This window comes from Calliphora vicina, chromosome 3 (assembly GCF_958450345.1).
Source record: "Calliphora vicina chromosome 3, idCalVici1.1, whole genome shotgun sequence".
Lineage (NCBI taxonomy): Eukaryota > Metazoa > Arthropoda > Insecta > Diptera > Calliphoridae > Calliphora > Calliphora vicina.
In genome coordinates, this window is record NC_088782.1 from 12,174,599 (window position 1) to 12,193,607 (window position 19,009).

Consider the following 19,009-nt stretch of genomic DNA (forward strand, 5'->3'; position numbering starts at 1 on the left):
AAACATAAAACTGTTTCTGAATTGTATGTGTTATAAATATCTGCTAGCTCCTTTCGATTGGGTAATATCGTGTTTTAAACAGACAGACGATGAATATTTCTTCTAGTCCTAAGGTTTTTAATAATAAATTCTAAATACTTCAGGAAACTTGACCTCTCTTGACATTTTTTAACTATACACCTTACTGAGAAGCAACAAATAAGCAAATAATTGAATGTATTTCTGTATTAATGTAAGCGAAAATAGATGAAAAGCTTACAATTATCCCTTACAGAGAAATAGGTTGTAAGTGAAATATTTAAATAATTATTGGACTTACTCTTATCGACTACAAGTAGAGTTTTTCACTGGAATTCCCGGGACGAGAAATCCCGGGAATTCAGCAATATTTTCAATCCCGAAATCCCGGGAATTCAGCAACATTTTCAATCCCGAAATCCCGGGAAATTGTGTGAGAATTCCTTAGTTTTATTTGATGTTTTTTTATACCCTTCACCTTCGTGAGAAGGGTATATATAAGTTTGTCATTCCATTTGTAATTTCCACAATATAATTTTCCGACCCTACAAAGTATATATATTCTGGATCCTTCTAGATAGCGGAGTCGATTAAGCCGGACGTCTGTCTGTCTGTTGAAATAAATTTTCTGAAAACCCCAAATGGCATCCAAATCTTCAATCCAAATCTTCAATAATTCTGTCAGACATGCTTTCGAGAAGTTTCCTATTTAAAATCACCAAAAATGGCTGAGATATGAGGAAAAAACCAGGACAACCTCGATTTTTGACCTATATCTGGATTACTAAGTCATTAATATAGACAATATGGATATCTAATGATAGATATTTCAAAGACCTTTGCAACGACGTATATAAGACCATAGTAAGTTGGACCTACAATAGGTCAAAATCGGAAAGAATAGTTTTTAACTCGAATTTTTTTTCACCACATAAAAAAAATTAAAAACCAAAAATTTTTTGAAAAAAAAAATTTTAATATTTAAAAAAAATAATTTTCAAATAACAATTCGAAAAAGCTTTTTTTCCAAAAAATTAAAAAAAAAATTTTAACTAAAAATGTTTCAAATTTGTATTTTGTAGTATAATTTGGTGAATTATATAGCTCTCTTACTTCTTGAACTTGACTTTCTCTAAAAGATGCTTAAAGCTCCAAAACAAATGCAGAAGATTCATACAACAAAAAAGATTTAACCCAAATATACCAATAACATTTTCATTATTCAAATTACATATTCCAAAAACTCGTGAATGTTCAGGGTTTATATATAACAAGAATTAGAAATCGAGTCAGTTTATATCTTTATATTAAATTTTTATTAGATTTTTTTATTTGTATCCAATTACATTTTAAATCCAAAGATATTTTTTTAGCTTTTTAACGAAGTCTACATTCTTAAAATTGATTAATTTGTTCTATGCGGGAATTTCCGGGATCCCGGGAAATTTCAAAATTAATCCCGATTTCCCGGGAAAAGAAAAACTCTAATTACAAGGAGCATGTTGTATTGTTTACAAGTGGGAATTCGCCATATAAAAATTATGTCTTCTGTAAGCATTTTTGTTAGGAGATTTTAGCTTATCTCTCCTACAAACCGGTAAACAGGTAAGATTAATTTTTTTCTGAGTTTTAACTTTTGTGGGTACAATTTGTAATAACATACTATTTATTACTCATCCCAGTTACTAATACTTTCATGGTTTTATGAATAAAAGAGAGCAAATTTGAAATATCTACTACTAGCGCATGCTGTAAATCAATTAACACCTTTACGCCCCATAGATTAACTGAAGAACAAGTTCAAATACGTTGATTTTGAAAGGAATCAAGTTTAGTTGTATTTGAGTTTTAAGAGAATACGGTTGAAATAAACGGAATAAATCAGGTGTAGAATAGCTAAACCACTACTACACTTAAGAAAACCGGCGAAAAAAAGAAATAAACGAAAATGCATTACGTCGGTTATATTATTGTTGGTTTTATTATATTTATCGGTTATTCCGCATGTATGGAAATACCGTTACAAAACGAACTCGATAATATTAGTGATTCTCAGCCACATTCCAGAACACGACGTTGTGAGTATAATAAGAAAAAAATTTTAAAAAAAATACACAAATTTTACAAACAAAATAAAAAAAAAAAATACTGCTGGTGTTAAATCCCAATTCATACTTTTAAAATGAGAAATTTTCAACGCGTGTTAAGAAAAAAAAAATAGTTTTCTTTAGATTTAACTGGTGCCTACTAAGAAATCTGTGACAATTACTAATTAAACAAACACGATTAAACTGAATATCGAAAAAAATATATGAAAAAGAAATATGTAGTAGTAGTAACCTACTTTTGAAACCTTGTGCATAAAGTTTTCAGTGAAAGTTCTACAAATAAATATGTTGTATTAATGAATTATTATTGCACGAGTACATAATCAAATGGAACCAAACAATTTAAAGAAAAGAGTGCTTAACGTATATATGAAAATGCGAAATATTATAAATTTGTATAAAAAATATGATAATACAAAAATATTGGAAAAATAATGTGATTTTGGTACTGAATTTCTTGGTATTTACCAAACGTTTGATGCCCTGGTCTATTCTACCACTTTAATTGCTTATATTTGGACATCTCACGTGGGTTCCAAAAATATCTATTTAGAGAAAATGTGATCCAATATTGGCATATGGTTTGTATGCTAAATTCGTGACCAACGCTGTATTAATTATTTACGAATTTACTTTTGTGTTTATTTTCTAAAATTTCTATATAACTGTGTTAAAAACTATTAAGAACGTGTTTAACAAATTTAGCATAATTTTTAGCAACACTAATCGCGTGGAAAAACGAAAAGTATTTTTAGTACAAAATGAGAGAAATCCGATTCGCTGGCATCCATATTTGTTGCCAATTGGATTGATCGATTGTGTCAGTTCGTAAAGACAAATTATGATTGGTTTAATTAAGTAATACATATTTTAAGCATATCAAATGAAAATTAAGAAATTACAATGAACATACTGTGTATTAATAGTTTTTATATTAAAAATATCATTAAAACCATCCCGATAAGAGTTTTTCTTTTCCCGCATTTCTTCATTTCCCAGGAAATCATTATTCATTTTGAAATTCCCGACTAGAACAAATTATTCAATTTTAAGAATTTAGACTTTGTTAAAATGTAATTGGATACAGATAAAAAAAATCCAATGAAAATTTAATAAAAAGAGATAAATTGACTGGATTTCTAATTTTGATTAAAAATTTGAAGAAAATCCAAAAATATTTAACAAAATTCAATTCCACGAAGGTGGTTTTATTCCAAAAATTTTCGTTTTACTTTTTGTGAAAAAGCAAAATACTAAATAATTCCACTTTCGATCGGAATACAATTCGGTGACAGCCTTGAACATTCACGAGTTTTTGAATATTTATTGGTCTATTTGGGTTAAATCTTTATTGTTGTATGAATCTTCTGCATTCGTTTTGGAACATCACATAAATCTATGGAAAATAATTTCCCGTCATTGAAAATGTTGCGGAATTCCCATCCCGTGAAAAACTCTAATCACGATACATATGAAAAAAAAGTGAAAAACATTTGCATAATTTTTGCTTAAAAAACGTTTACAATTATTTTTTCGTTTTTCACAAAAGTACTAAGTGTAAAAAGTCCATTTTTCTATTAAGTAGTTTATTCATTCAATTTAATGAAATATTTGAAATTTATTCCCAACTAGCTGACCCGACAGACGTTGTCCTGTCCAAGTTAAAAAAATGCTTGTTTTCGATTTGTGAATTTATGAGAAGCGGTTTGAAAAGGGTAAGGGTAATAGTTAAAAAGAAAAAAACCTATTATTGAATGATTATTTTTATTCATATAGGACAAAGTTTGTTGTCAAAAACCTAAGTCTTGCAACAACAGAATTCATGTAAATCAACGTACACATTTTGAGTTTTTATATAAGTAATCGAATTTTGGTCAGAAATATAAGTGATCACAGATCAAGCTCCTTTTCTTGATTAATCGCTTATTGGCCAAGTTATTAGCGTATTTAGATATTTTCAGTTTTTATATAAAAAATCGAGTTTTATATAAAAAATCGATTTTTGGTCAGAAATATGAGTGATCACAGATCGAGCTCCTTTTCTTAATTCAACGCTTATTGGTTAAGTTATTAGCGAATTTAGATATTGTGAGTTTTTATATAAAAAATCGAGTTTTTGTCAGAAATATGAGTGATCACAGATTGAGGTCCTTTTCTTTATTCAACGCTATTGGCCAAGTTATTAGCGAAATTAGATATTTTGAGGTTTTATATAAAAAATCGATTTTTGTTAAGAAATATGAGTGATTACAGATCGAGCTCTTTTTCTTGATTAAACGCTAATTGCCCAAGTTATTAGCGTATTTAGATATATCGAAAAAAATTAGCGTGTCAATTTTTCTTTCAGTAAGAACTTAAATTGAATTACTATGATCATTTAAACAAAAAATTAGCCAAATCGATGTAGCCGTTTTCCGATTTTAGATAAATCGAAAAAAGTGGGCGTAAAAGTGGGCGTGGTCAATTTTTCATTTCGTAAAAAACTAACTTGGGCTATGACTAACATTTAAAAAAAAAAATTGTCTAAATCGGTCCGGCCGTTCTCTACTGATGCAATTACCAACGAACGACATTTGATTTTTATTTATATAGAAGAAGATAGATTATCAAAAACATTGTTCATTGCCTTTTGTAAGCAACTTTAGTAACAATAGGGTCTTTAAATCAAATAACAGAGAAAACAACACAAATAAAGAAAAACTTTTATAACCCCCTGGTTATACCTGATAAATTTTTATCATGATAAACTTCAAAATGGTTGTCTGAATAAAAAATTGTCAGGTATAGTCTCCATTTATAAGTATATTGCTTCGTTATGATAAAATTGTTAGTGCTTTTGCTTAGACAACTTTGTCTTGACAACAAATGTCATTTATTGTTATGATGAATATTTGTCAAGTATAGACAGGGGGTAAGGAAATGAGTCAAGTCTACTAAACATATATAATTGGGGTATTCAAGTCACAACAACCGATTAACGAAACAGGCACAAGGCAATAATAACAATCGATTGAATCCTTATGGCAACATCATACATGTATCCGAGGACATGTATGATGATTGGTCCGCAACAGCAGACCAATCATCTACTTAGCTGAAACAACAACTGTTTAAACTGATACAAACAATAACAATGGATCTAATGGCAACATCGTACACGGAGACGCACTATACTGCAATAATTAGGACAGTGCAATCTACATGGGAAATATGCGAAAAACAACTGCAACAATTCGTATAAGATGGAGATGCTTTGTGGAAGCCAAATGCCCCCAAGTGGGATAATGGTGAAAAAAAATTCAAGTCACATTGTCATAAAGTACTAAAGTTTTACAATAGTTTTCAAAAATTGTTGTTTTGCTTCAAAGAAAAAAATCTTAGTCGAAAGAAAACACCTCTTCATCGAGCCCTTGCAAAGACATATATAACGCCATAGTAATTCGGACCTACAATTTGGACAAATTCGGGAAAATTATTATAAAATTTGTTCACTAATAAATTTAAAAATAAAATTTTATATAAATTTAAAAATAAAAAAATAGGGCATAAAATTGTTTTCACAAAAAAAATTAAAATCAAAATTTTTTTTAAATTTTGAAATGAAAATTAAAAGATTTTTTTAATTTTTAATTTTGTTTACCTAAAAATATTTTAAAGTATAATCTGGTGAAGGGTATATAAGATTACTTGTTTCACTTGGTTTGTGATTTTTATTAAAAAAATTTTAATTTTTTTTTCTTTTATCAGCACACAAATTTGAAAATATGATCACAGCAGTCATATTTTTTCGTGGTATTATTTTATGACATACGACTTTATAACTTGTACCGTGTGAATATTTTGCTCATACAAATAACTTAAAAATTAAACTGGATTTTATTCATAATAAATTTTAAAATTTATTACAGGTTTATAAAACAAATTTTGTTTGGAATTTTATGTTTTATAAACCTTTTATAAAATTAAAAATTTACAATGAAAATAGTAGTATTTACTAACCAATTTCTAATTATATTTAAATTATATTTCAGAATATTTAATTGTTTTCCAGAATAGGTATTCCAATTATATTTCCTATTGTATTTTAGAAACTTCTAAAATACAATAGGAAATGCTGTAGTTATTAATTATGGGCCTTATTCGTAATCAATTTTTAAATTTATCAAATGTTTATAAGACAAATTTTGTATGGAAATTTAATTTCATAAAAATTTCATAAATTTAAAAACTGATTATGAATATGGGGGTATATATTAATGAAAAATATGTTTATATTTAAATAATTTACCTGTTTGCATGTTTGCCAGTATGTTTGCTGTATGCATGTAGTATACAATTTGCTTATTTTAATTCACGATCACTTTTTTCTTTTATTTAAATTAACACTCATTCTTTAATTTAAAAAGGCCATACTTAAATTTTATTAAATTGATTTTTTCTCTTCAAGCTTTTTATTTACTTATTTTTTCGATTCGATTTTTTATATTTTTAATAAACACACACTCATATTATGCACAAAATTACACAACAATTACGGATTTGCGACAGTTTATTTATTTATTAAGGTGTCACAATTAACCGTTTACCGATATACAATAAAAATATTTTATTTTTTAACTACATATTTTATTTAATAACTCATTCTAATTTATTTAATGCAAAAAAAATTAAATAAATTGCACAAATCAATCCTACAAATTACTTTTTATTAAAATATGGAAAAGGAATTGAAACTCATAAAAATGTGTTTGCAAAGCCAGAAATGCATGAAAATGAACCAACAATAATAAAAAAACATCAACAACTTTAATAAGGGCAGACAAGTCGAACTCTTAACTTTATTTTTGGCACACACATTCATTCTTTACATTCTGAACAAAAAAACCCTAAATTGTTTATAACTTTGCACTATACATATAAACTTAACACATTTTCTATTAATTTATTAAAATTTAACCACATTTTTCTTAGATTTTATTTAACGAATCATTAGAGACACCTTAACACAACAAACAATTAAGAATTTAATAAAGCACTCAAAATAGGTATAGAAGAAAAAACGAAATTGTTCTACAAGAGAGTGAGAGTAAAGGAAAATAAGAGGAAACGGAACTGAAAAAATATGTTGTTGCTTGTTAAAACTCATACGCATGCTAAACGAATGATACGAGTGTGTTGTTGGCATTGTTGTGGATTTGCACAAAGCAAGTAATAAAAGCAATAACAAAAATTTAACTAACTCTCTTTTGAATTTTTTTCTACACACACTGCATACATACAATTTGTGTACCGTTAGTTGCGAATATTAAATTGCATTTTTCGGCTAGAATTTCTTAATGTGTTTAACAAAAAATATTAAATATTTGTTAATTATGCACTATATTTCCTAAATATCACATTTTTATTAATTTATTTATGAGTTAACAACCGTTTTAATTTTTTATTTTAACGATACTTTAGTGACACCTCTTAACGCGAACACGATAAACTAATAACTAAAGGGAATGACTTGAGAATTATGACAATGCATTGAGAAGAGCAAAGGAAAAAGCTTTTGTAAAAGGAAATGAAACCAAATGTATTTGTTGTTATTTAAACCTTAAGCGCATGAAGAATAAAGCTAATTTTATGGTTATTCCTGTATACAGAGGAAGAATAAAAACAACAACAATTGAATATTTTTTCTTTAGCTTTTTTTATACTCATACGTAAAATTATGTATGGATGTGTTTATGTATACGTATGCATGTGTAAAAAACTAGCAAAAATGCATTTTTTTTAAACATTTTTAACAAAAACTAATAAATTTTAATTAAGTTTGCACTATATTTTCTTGTTATCATATATTTTCTATAATTTTAGCAGGTTTATTAAACACTACTTAGATTTCAATTTACCGAAACGTTAGTGACATCTTAACGCGACCACGAATAATTGAGAACTAAAGTGATGATGACAATAAATATAGAAATGAAATTAAAGTTAAAAAGATTATTACAATGTAATAGCAATTGCTTTTCTAATGCTTATATCGTTCTTATAAAAAGGAATCAAAAATATGAGACAATCCATTGCACAGTGGGGAAATTTCGAAAAAAAAAGTTGCTATTAATTTTTAATTTCTAAACGGATGGTTCAATTTTAATAAAATATACCATGGGTGAGGAAGAGATCTAATTGAATATAGATATTAAAGGCTAAAGCCCCCGAATTTAATACAAAGAGTTATTTATAGAGTTGAAGAACTTAAATATGATTTCGAGATTGTGACCACCGTGGCTAGCGCGTACAAGACGTAAACCGATTTAATTACACCCTTCATTTTAAAATTTTGTGCAATGATGAAGCACACTTTTGGTTAAATGTCTAATAAATAGAATTGTAACATTTGGAGCGATGATAATCATCAAGTTATTATCGAAACACTATTACATCCAGAAAAACTCACTGCTTGGTGTGCTTTATGGGCTGGTGGAATCATTGGTCCATATGTCAAAAATAACGATGTTCAGAACATTAAATTCAACGGCGAGCGGTAGAGAGACATGCTTACTAACTTTTTCGTTCCTCAAGCAGGTTTAAGCAGGATGGTATTTAAAGAATATTCAACGCGTTATTGTCGAAATACAGCCTGATTTACTGCGAATGATGTGTGAAAATTTGACCTCCTGGTTACTACATGTACGCGCTAGATGCGCCGGCCACATGACCGAAATCATATTTAAACATTAATGGCAAATTGTCTAATTAATAAATTGGATGGATATTAAAAACGTTTTTCTCTCTTTTATTTCAATTTAAAGTTGTTCACCTTTATAAAAAAACACCCTTTATGGCAAATTTATAAAGGATGCCATATTATTGTCTTGATCCTAAGAATTTACTAGAAGAGATCTACCTATAAAAATCTCTCTTACAGTTTACGAAATATTCACATTTTAAAATTAAAAATTTATTAATAGGTTTAATAGGAAAAATAGTTTATAAAACAAATAGAAATAACTATGACGTTATATATGTACATACGTTGCGTTGGAAAAACCTTTGAAATGTCCAACATTTGATATTCATATTGCCTATATTAATGACTATATTTGTGGGCCAATTTCCCGTCTATAGCGGATATATTGATGTATTAATCATGTATATAAGTTATTTAGGGGCTTCAGACAGTTGATTATAACATACAGACAGACATGGCTATATTGACTCCGCTATCTATAACGATCCAGAATATATATACTTTATAGGGTCGGAAATAAAAAAAATGTAGAAATTAGAAACCAGTAACACTCATGGTGAAGGATAATTATAAATAGAACTGGTTTTAGAACCGATCCAAAGAAGGAGTATTTCTCCCCCACATAAAGCTACGTTTCCGCATACACCGTAATCGGCACCTAAAACGAAATTTCATACATTTACACCGAAAAAAAGTTCGTTTCAGAAATCGGCAACGAAAATTGGGAACGAAACTGCACCGATTAGTAACGAAAAACCTGTCATTTGGGGCCGGAACGAAAACAACTTCAAGTAGGTTGTTTTCGGTGCTGTAGGAACAAAATTATTTTAATTATTTTTTTATTTCAAATTTAAAGAAAATCAAAATGGATAAAAAAAATAATTTTCTTTATTGGAAGAGATTTTAATAGATTTTGTCAAAAATAATCAAATTCTATTTAATTTCCAAATGACAACTTAAAAAATAATTTCTTTTCTGTTTTATGCCGCAACGCACCCAACTGAAACGAAAACAATTCAGAAACAGTGACGAACACCAATGTTTTTCAGTCTCAGTTTTCGTTATGGGCGCCGATTACGGTGTATGCGGAAACCCAGCTTAAGACATTCGTAGTAATTATTCCGAAGTTCAACGCACGCAACTCAAACGAAAACAATTCAGAAACGAGACGGTGACGAACACCAACGTTTTTCAGTCTCAGTTTTCTTTATCGACGCCGCTTATGGTGTATGCGGAAACCCAGCTTAAGACATTCGTAGTAATTATTCCGAAGTTCAATGATTTTTCTGAACGCAAAACTGGAATGAGCACTGACTACATTTTGTATTATATTAAAAAAAAACCTATTTAATTCCTAAGTTACTTGGGGTTTCGGTTTTCTTTAACATTCCGGTTTTTTGAAAAACCGGTTTTTGTAAGACGGTTAACCGGTTTTAATGAAATATATTTTCAAAAGCTCATTTCAACATATTTTTGAAAAACATTGATACCATTTTTAAAAATATTGATTCATTTTATGGAAAATTGTAGCATTTAGCAATATTTCGAAAAATATATAAGACAATTGCATTAAGAATTCCAAAATTTTAAATTAGCGTATTTTTTATATTGAATAAAAATTTAATATAAACCGGTTAACCGGTTTTTTGAAGACAAAAACCGAAACCGGATAATCAGTTTTTTTAAAAGATAAATATCAAAACCGGTTTTTTCAAAAACACACTTTTTCGGTTAAACCGGAAACCGGTTTTTTAAATTTGCCGGTTTTTTGGACACTCTAATCAAATATTTAAGTAATCTTATTATAAAAATTTTATTTTATTCTATTTTTAGGGTTTCCTTTTTATACAATCGGCCGTTTTGCCAACGAGGTGTGTACGGGTAAAAATAATCTCCATGGAACTTGCATGGTGAGAGGAGAATGTGCCGATAATGGAGGTGTATCGGCAGGTAGTTGTTCAACGATTACCACTCAGGCAGTTTGTTGTATATGTAAGAAGAAATAAATGTTTAGTTAATAAATAAAATAAACCCACTAAATAAAACTCACTCCTAAATCATTTAAAACCTTTAAACTATTTACATAAACTTACCAATTTACTGTCCATATTTGTAAAACCAAAGAAAATGTTTAAATATGGGTCTAATTTATATTAAATTTTTATTTGTTTTACATAAATAGGAATAATTTAGAATTATTTAAAATTAACTTATTTTTTAATTGTCCCTAATTTTATTATTTATTCTTCATTTTATTATAAAATAAATTTATTACAACACTTCCCATTTTTCCACTTTCGCAGACCAAAAAACTTGTGGAGCTACCACCCAATACAATAATACATATTTTTACAATTCCGGCTATCCGGGAACATACAGTGGCGGCGGCAGATGTACCATAGTCGTTCAACCCTGTGATGCTAATATTTGTCAGCTGAGAATTGACTTTTTATCCCTACAATTGGCACCACCAAATGGAGATGGCTTCTGTTTGACAGACTCTTTACAAATAACGGGTGGATCATCGCGCGTACCAGCCATATGTGGTGACAATTCAGGACAACATGTGTATGTAGATTTCAATGGTGAATCCCCTATAACCATCTCGGTAGCCACCTCAGCTAGTTATACATTCAATCGTCAGTGGCAATTTCAAATAGCACAGTTGGCTTGTGCCTCTCCCACACTGGCACCATCGGGCTGTCTACAATACTATATGGAAGATAGTGGTACCGTGCAAAGTTTCAATTATGGCTCAGCACCCAACTCTCTGCCCAATTCGATTGGTGTTCCGGGCAGTCGACAAATAGCAAATCATCAATATGGCATTTGTATACGTATGGGAGCAAATAAATGTTCTATAACCTGGAGTCAAGTAGACTCAGATGCCTACTCGTTTACTCTAACCAATGATGTGGGTGCTGTAGATCCTTCGCTGTTGGCCACGGAAGCCGTACAAAGTCAAGAATGTACCACAGATTTTGTGATTATACCAAATCCCACACAAAATGGCAATACCTTACCAAGTGATCGTTTCTGTGGTTTAGGTTTGGTAACAACAACCAGCTCAACCAAACCGTTTGTGCTGTACGTCGTTACGGATGGCAATGAAGATTTTGATATATCAAATCGAGGTTTTTATCTTTCGTATTCACAAAATGGTTGTCCGGTTATATGATGTGACAGATGGGGTTTACAATTCATTATTTTTTAATGACTGAGGAATTTATTTAGGTTGAGAGCTTTAAGACGATTTTTATTTAAAAAAAAACAGTGGAAAACAAAATAGTATACTTAAATTAAGTGAATCATTTACTTTTAGCAATTAAATAGTGTTTTTTTTATTATTTTAGAAATTTAATTTAAGTTTAAACAGTTATTTTATAACAATTATTACTAATTTTGTAATAAAAAATAAAGAATAGTTATTTATTTTAATTTACAAACAATCAACTTGCAATGGATTTAATTTTTTCTATTTCTACCACCAATTGTTGGATCTGTAATGAGTTTAAGAAATATATATGTATGAAAAAGTTAAAGATATTGAAAATATATGCATGTATTACATAAAATAGGCATATCAATTATATATCGTTAGCTAAGTTTGCAAACGTGCTATGTCCGTTTTCACAATTTGTACAGGAGAGACAAACGTTTTTGAAATTTATTATATTATCTCGACTTGTGATATCAAAATCGTTGTTCCATTGCCTTTTTACAGCAACTTTATTGACTATAGAGACTTTAAATCAAATAACAAAGTCTCTATAGTCACTAAAGTTGCTCTTAAAAGGCAATGGAGCAACTGTTTTGATATCACAAGTCGAGATAATATTAAATTTCAAAATTATCAAATATATCCCTAAAAAAAGGATGGTTTACGTTTTCTTGTTCAAATTTAATAACCAAACTAGAAATTAAAACAAGTTTGAAAAAATAAAGAGAAAAAACTAAATAATTGTAAACTTTGTTTACGCAAACAGTGTATCTTGTTTGTATTGAAATCGCAATTTTCATAAAAAGTGAACTTAGCAAGTTTGCACACTAATCTAACGATATGATTGATTATTTAATTTTCACCAAAAATACTTACCTTTTGCGCATGTTTCTCTTGTATCTCAGCACTGGCGGATTTGCGAAAACCCTCATTTTCCACACGCATTTGATAACGTTTCAATTCAGCTTCCAGTTTCTGCAATTTCTGCTCATTCAGATTATTCACTAATGTTGACTTTTCCGCTTTTGGTTTATACAAATCATTGGTTGATATGCCTACAGACAAAAACACAATCGTTTAAAAATATGTAAGAGAGTTATATTCGGTTGTGCCGAATCTTATATATCCTTCACCAAAGTATACTATCAGATAACGATGGAAAACAGAATAAAAATATTGTTGGAAAAATAAATTTTTGGTGAAAAAACAAAAATGTTTTGAGAATAAACAAATTTAAGTAAAAACATGTAAGAGAGCTATCTTCGTCTGTGGTGATAAATCGATCAGGTGAAAAACAAAATTTATGAAAAAATAATTTTTGGTGAAATTTGGATAAAAAAAATTTTGCTGAAATTTGGATAAAAAAATGTTGGTGAAAAAATTTGGATTAAAAAAATGGTAAAAAAAAGTGAAATAGGTAAAAAAAATCGGTTTTTTTAGAGAAAGAGAAAATTGTTGATGAAATTTGGATACAAAAAATTTTGGTGAAATTTGGATAAAAATTTTTTGACGAAATTTGAGTGAAAAAATTTGGATGTAAAAAAAGGGTGAAATAGGTATAAAAATCGTTTTCTTTTAGAAAAAAAAATATTTTTTTTGTTAAAAAATATCGGGATACAAACTATTTTTCCCGATTTTCACCTATTTTCGGTACGAATTTCTGTGGCGTTATATATGTCGTTGAAAAGGTCTTTGACACGTCATTGGATATCCATATTGATTATGTTAATGACTTAGTAATCCAGAAACATATCACCCAAAAAATTTATGTAACAGCAATTTTTAGGCCGATTTTCCCGAATTTAAATAGCAACCTAACCAGGACTATATCTATATTGATGTATCAATCGTGAATGTAAATTATATAAGGCTTTCGGAAAACAGACTTCAACAGACAGATGGACATGATTATATCGACACCGCATTTACGATTCAGAATACACTTTATGGGTTCGCAAATGAAAAATTTGGAAATTACGAATGCAATGACAAACAAAACTTACCAAAACTACACAAATGTCCCGCAGTGGAAAATAATTTCAAATCCTTATTATCTTTAGAACTTTCGCTCAACATGTCCAATTGCACACCACGCACCAAAGTTAAAGCTTGTATTTCTTGCACATGGCTCTGCAGTAGCCGCAAAGCTTCTTCGTTATGGGCAAACAATTTCAATTGTGGATCATATTTTTTGGAAATATTATGACGACTCTTAAGTTGTCTAACATTTTGTGATATATCCAAAATATCATTAATTTCTTGCTCTAATTGGGGATTTTGAAATCTATTCAGCTCAATTTCTATGTTTTGAGGCAAATATTTTAACAATTCTTCGCTTAGAAAAGGAGTAAAAGGACTCATAGCCTGTAAAGACCAGCTTAAGGCAGTGGCTAAAGTGGCACAGTGTATATAACCTTCAGGTTTTTGTAAATTAATGTTAGATTTGCAGGTTTCCTAAATTAATAAAACAAATTACTATAATGTAGCAAATAAGATTAAGGAAACAAAATTTAATAACTCACCACATACACATCGCATAAATTATTGTACAAGAAATGCTTTAAAGCTTGAGTGGCTGCATGTAAATTATAGTTTTCAAAACTTTCTTGGCAGATTTTTAAAGTTTCCGCCAAACGACTTAAAATCCATAAATCCCATTTGGTTAAGGGCACATGATTCATTGATTCCACCTCGTTAAGAGGCATGTTTAAGCGTTCTGCTGCACCCAGTGTAAATCTAGTAGCTTGCCATATTTTATTCAGGAATAATTTATTGGTGTAACATTCATTGATATCAAAATTTATGAAATGGCTTTTAATATTGTGACAGCACAGGGTAAAACGTAAAGCATCGGTGCCACATTCTTGTATACCCTGAGGAAACATACGCTGCAAACCTTTAATAGATTTTTGTATCTCTGAAGCACTTAAAATACCAGCTTTATGTGATGATTTTATATCCTCTTGCAGAGACTAAAAGTATGTTAAATATAAAATTTTATTTATTCTTTATAAAAGAAACAACTTACCTCTAATGATGCTCCCTGCACTACTTGTTGAGGTGTCACTACATTACCCAAACTCTTGGACATTTTACGTCCGTGGGCATCACACACAATGCCATTCAACAGTATTTTCTTAAAAGGAGCTGTGCCAGTGAGTTTCACACCCAACATTACCATCCGGGCCACCCAAAAGAATAAAATATCATGGCCGGTTTCCATTACATCCAGGGGATAATCATTTTTATATTCTTCTGAAGGCCAATTTGAAGCGGAGAAGGGTAGCAGTGCCGAGGAGAACCAAGTATCCAAAACATCTGAATCCTGTGTTACAGTTATAGAGGATGATTTTAAAATATGTTGAGCTTTACTTAAAGCATCTTCTGCTGAGTGTGCTGCCACCCAAGTGGCTTCATTGGTAGTGGTATCTACAGCTTTATAGGCCGGAATTTGATGACCCCACCATAATTGTCTAGACACACACCAATCATGACAATTTTCCAGCCACTTTTGCCAATCAATTTCGAAATTATTCGGTATTATTTGCAAACGTCCACTTAAAACTTCCGCTAAAGCCTCATCGGCCATGGGTTGACAATGCAAAAACCATTGTTTTCTCAACATATACTCTATAACATCCTTTGACCGTGAACATATGGGCAATTGCATAGTATGATCACGTATAGAATTTAAAAGTTGTAATTCTCCTAGTTTTTCTAAAATTTTCTCACGAGCTTCAAATCTTGGCAATTGAGCAAATTCTTTATATTCCTGCTTTATGTGACCCGTAGGGGTGAATACTTGTTTGGCTTTAAGTAAATGCCGGGCGGCCAATTCAAAATCGTTGCGGTCATGAGCTGGCGTAATTTTAACAGCACCAGTACCGAACTCAGGATCAACAGTTACATCGAAAACCAGGGGTATAGGTTCTTCACGAAAAGGATGCCATAACAAAACCTCCGGCATATCACGATACTTTTTATAACGCTCATCCGTAGGATTAACAGCTACTGCGACATCGCCCAGCAATGTTTCGGGTCTGGTGGTGGATACTGTTATTGTTTCTTTGTCGCTACCCAAAACTTTATATTCTATGTCATAAATACGGCCAAATGTAATATTTTTGTCATAACCTGGTACGGCAATTTCGGTGGCGCCTTTTAGGTCTAACGTTTCTACCTCAATATCAGAAATTGCAGATTCTAAGGCACAAGACCAATTGACTAGAGACTCTTTGCGTGTCATGAGACCTTCCTCGAAAAGGCGTATAAATGCTTCATTCACGGCATACGCTTGACGCTATAAAGTAAACACTATAATTTTTTAAATTATCAATTCAACTTATCTTCCTCTTACCTTATCCATGGTAAAATATTCTCTATCCCACGTAAGCGTACAGCCTAACTTACGTAAATCATCGGTTATGCCCTCACCTTTTTCTTGCTTCCATTTCCATACTTCCTTTAAAAACTCTTCACGACCAATTTGATGTCTAGTGACACCTTGATCTTTTAATAATTTTTTTTCCACCACCACCTGGGTGGCAATGCCAGCATGATCTGTGCCCGGTATCCATACCACATCATAACCCAATTGTCTTTGTTGACGGCATATAACATCCTGTACAGTGGCCATTAAAGCATGACCCAAATGTAAATTTCCCGTAACATTGGGTGGTGGCAGCAACATACGAAATGTTCCAGGTTTACATTTACCTTTTGTTTCAGAAGACTGTCCATAACTCTTATTCCATTTGTCATTTTCCACTAGTTTTGGTTGATATCCTGGTGCTAAATTGGCTGTTTTGATAAAAAATGCAGTTCTTTTAATATTTATCAATGAACTTGAAAGTGTCATTACCTAAATTCGATGTCCAGCGTTGCCGACAGCGGTAATTTAACAGACTTTTATGTTTTACATAATTTTTCAGACTTATTTTAAATGATATTTGTAAAAATTTAGACATTTTATACAAACAAATTGTGAAAATTTTGGTCTTGCGACTGATTACATCAGCTGTAGCGGTATCTGAACAGCTGATGTTGTTTTGATTCTTCTTCTATTAATTTTGTGACTAATTTGATGGTTAAACAGTTCACACCACGGCGAATTTACATACAAGGTGGTGGTAGTTCTACAAAAACAACAAATGGTATTAACTATTGTCAAAAAACAGAAATTAAAAATAAACAAATATATATTAAAACTAAATATAGTGTAAATAATTCAATAGTGAGGGCTTTACTTCTTTATCACACTTTTTATTATTATTATTATATTTTTCCTGCGAGTGAGTCGAAAATAGTCTAAAAAAGTCGATTTAACTAAAAAGTCGAAAGTTCGAAAAGTCGACGCTTATAAATTACCAAAAGTCGAAAGTTCGAAAAGTCGACTTTTTAAAAAACGGAAAAAGTCGACTTTTTGTTTCAGATATAGAACCCTAACACTTATTAGGATGAGTTGGCTCATGACCCCCCAAAGTTAGCTCATATAAACTTCATATAAAAAAGTGTTGGTTTGTTGATGTCAGCCGTTTGACGTGAGCCGGAGTATAAAGTACCCGAAAATAGTACTAAATTTTACAAGTGTGCCCTAGTAATACAACCATGCCAGTTTGTTGTTGTTCTTTCTGCACTTGTGTGTGAAAAATACACAAAAAATAAGAAGACGTAACAAGAAAATTCGTCCGGGTATTATTTCAGTAAAAAAATAGTTAAAAATATAAATAAATGCATACAATTACTTAAAAATAACAACAAACTGCAAAAAATATATAAATTATAATATATTTGGAAAAAAACAACAACAAACATCTTCATGAAAAAATAAAGCTACGAGTAAAAATATAACTAGAAAAAGGCTACAAGAAAAGGTAAAGTAGAAAATAAAGTGGGAGTTTTTTTATGATAACTTCCTCAAATTTTTATATAAAAAGTGAAGTTTGTTGTAAAAAAATCAATCTGTAAAAGAAATTTAAATTTTTTCTCAAAATTGTACATAGAATAATTTTCTAATTAGCATTTTTTTTGCAAAAAAGAAAAATAAAAAATGGTGTTACAAAACAAAATGTCAAATTAGAAAAAAAGCAAAGAGACAAAGAAAGACAGCGCAGGTGCGTATCAGCGTTGCCACTCATAAAATATTTTTCCTACCAAATTTCAGATTAAAAACTACCAAAACCTACCAAATTTAAATATTTTTGAAATGCTATTTGGATTCCTTTCAAAATTAATAGTTAAGGTATAAATCAAGATCAGCGAAACAGCTTGCATTTTTATAATTTCTTTGGTGTTGATAGCTCTCATAATTAGAAGCACAAAAACGTTAATATTTTTCCCTGCTCTCTTTTAGTTTAAGAGTTATATGAATTTAAAGTCAATACATATAATAGTATATTTCTCATATATTTGGAAAACAAACTGATCGTTATGGGTATCATTGAATAGTGCTTCACAATACCTTTAATATGATATATAATATGGTACAGTTTATTAATATTGTGAACCAAAAATTCCTTTTTGATTTTATATGACAGTACTTCAGAAAATTTTGATATACAGAAAAAGTGATTTTAGCGAAGCCGGTGTTCGATACACCCCAGAACTAAAAGTCCCTTCACCCGGCCGAAGGCCGGCAATACAGAAAATGTGAATATTAACAGAAAAAAAATTATGAAAATAAAAACTGTTACGCGGATCTTGATTTGTTCCATAGTTAAATTAAAATTATATTATTGCTGCTATAGCATTACCCTGAGGATGAATATTATTTAATTACACTACAATCATAAATATGTCACATCTAAAAATTGTGTGTGAATCGTTATATAATTGACCTAAGCCCAATATAAGGCCCATTTCTAAAACTTATTTTAAGGAGCACAAAACTCCTAAAAGTGTTGGTATGCCGACAAAATTCAA

The 19,009-nt window shown here is 30.2% G+C and overlaps 3 protein-coding genes across 4 annotated transcripts in view; 2 read left to right on the plus strand and 1 right to left on the minus strand.

Moving 5' to 3' along the window:
* Positions 1-1,929: 1,929 nt before the first annotated feature.
* Positions 1,930-12,176, plus strand: LOC135954851 (uncharacterized). Its single transcript, XM_065505092.1, has 3 exons — positions 1,930-2,096; positions 10,702-10,860; positions 11,172-12,176. The coding sequence occupies exons 1-3, from the start codon at positions 1,967-1,969 to the stop codon at positions 12,044-12,046; spliced, it is 1,164 nt and encodes a 387-aa protein (XP_065361164.1). The 5' UTR covers positions 1,930-1,966; the 3' UTR covers positions 12,047-12,176.
* A 3-nt stretch (positions 12,177-12,179) lies between these two features.
* On the minus strand, positions 12,180-17,194 carry ValRS-m (Valyl-tRNA synthetase, mitochondrial). Its single transcript, XM_065505091.1, has 7 exons — positions 16,950-17,194; positions 16,446-16,888; positions 15,117-16,388; positions 14,611-15,060; positions 14,092-14,542; positions 12,965-13,143; positions 12,180-12,368 (listed from the first exon to the last, which is right to left on the minus strand). The coding sequence occupies exons 1-7, from the start codon at positions 17,053-17,055 to the stop codon at positions 12,318-12,320; spliced, it is 2,952 nt and encodes a 983-aa protein (XP_065361163.1). The 5' UTR covers positions 17,056-17,194; the 3' UTR covers positions 12,180-12,317.
* A 544-nt stretch (positions 17,195-17,738) lies between these two features.
* The window catches only part of LOC135955791 (translational regulator orb2-like), an 80,311-nt gene continuing 79,040 nt past the window's right edge, over positions 17,739-19,009 (plus strand). For both annotated transcript variants that reach the window (XM_065506155.1, XM_065506156.1), the window contains exon 1: positions 17,739-17,961. The gene's annotated coding sequence lies outside the window, so the exon portion shown is untranslated. The remainder of the gene's footprint in view (positions 17,962-19,009) is intronic.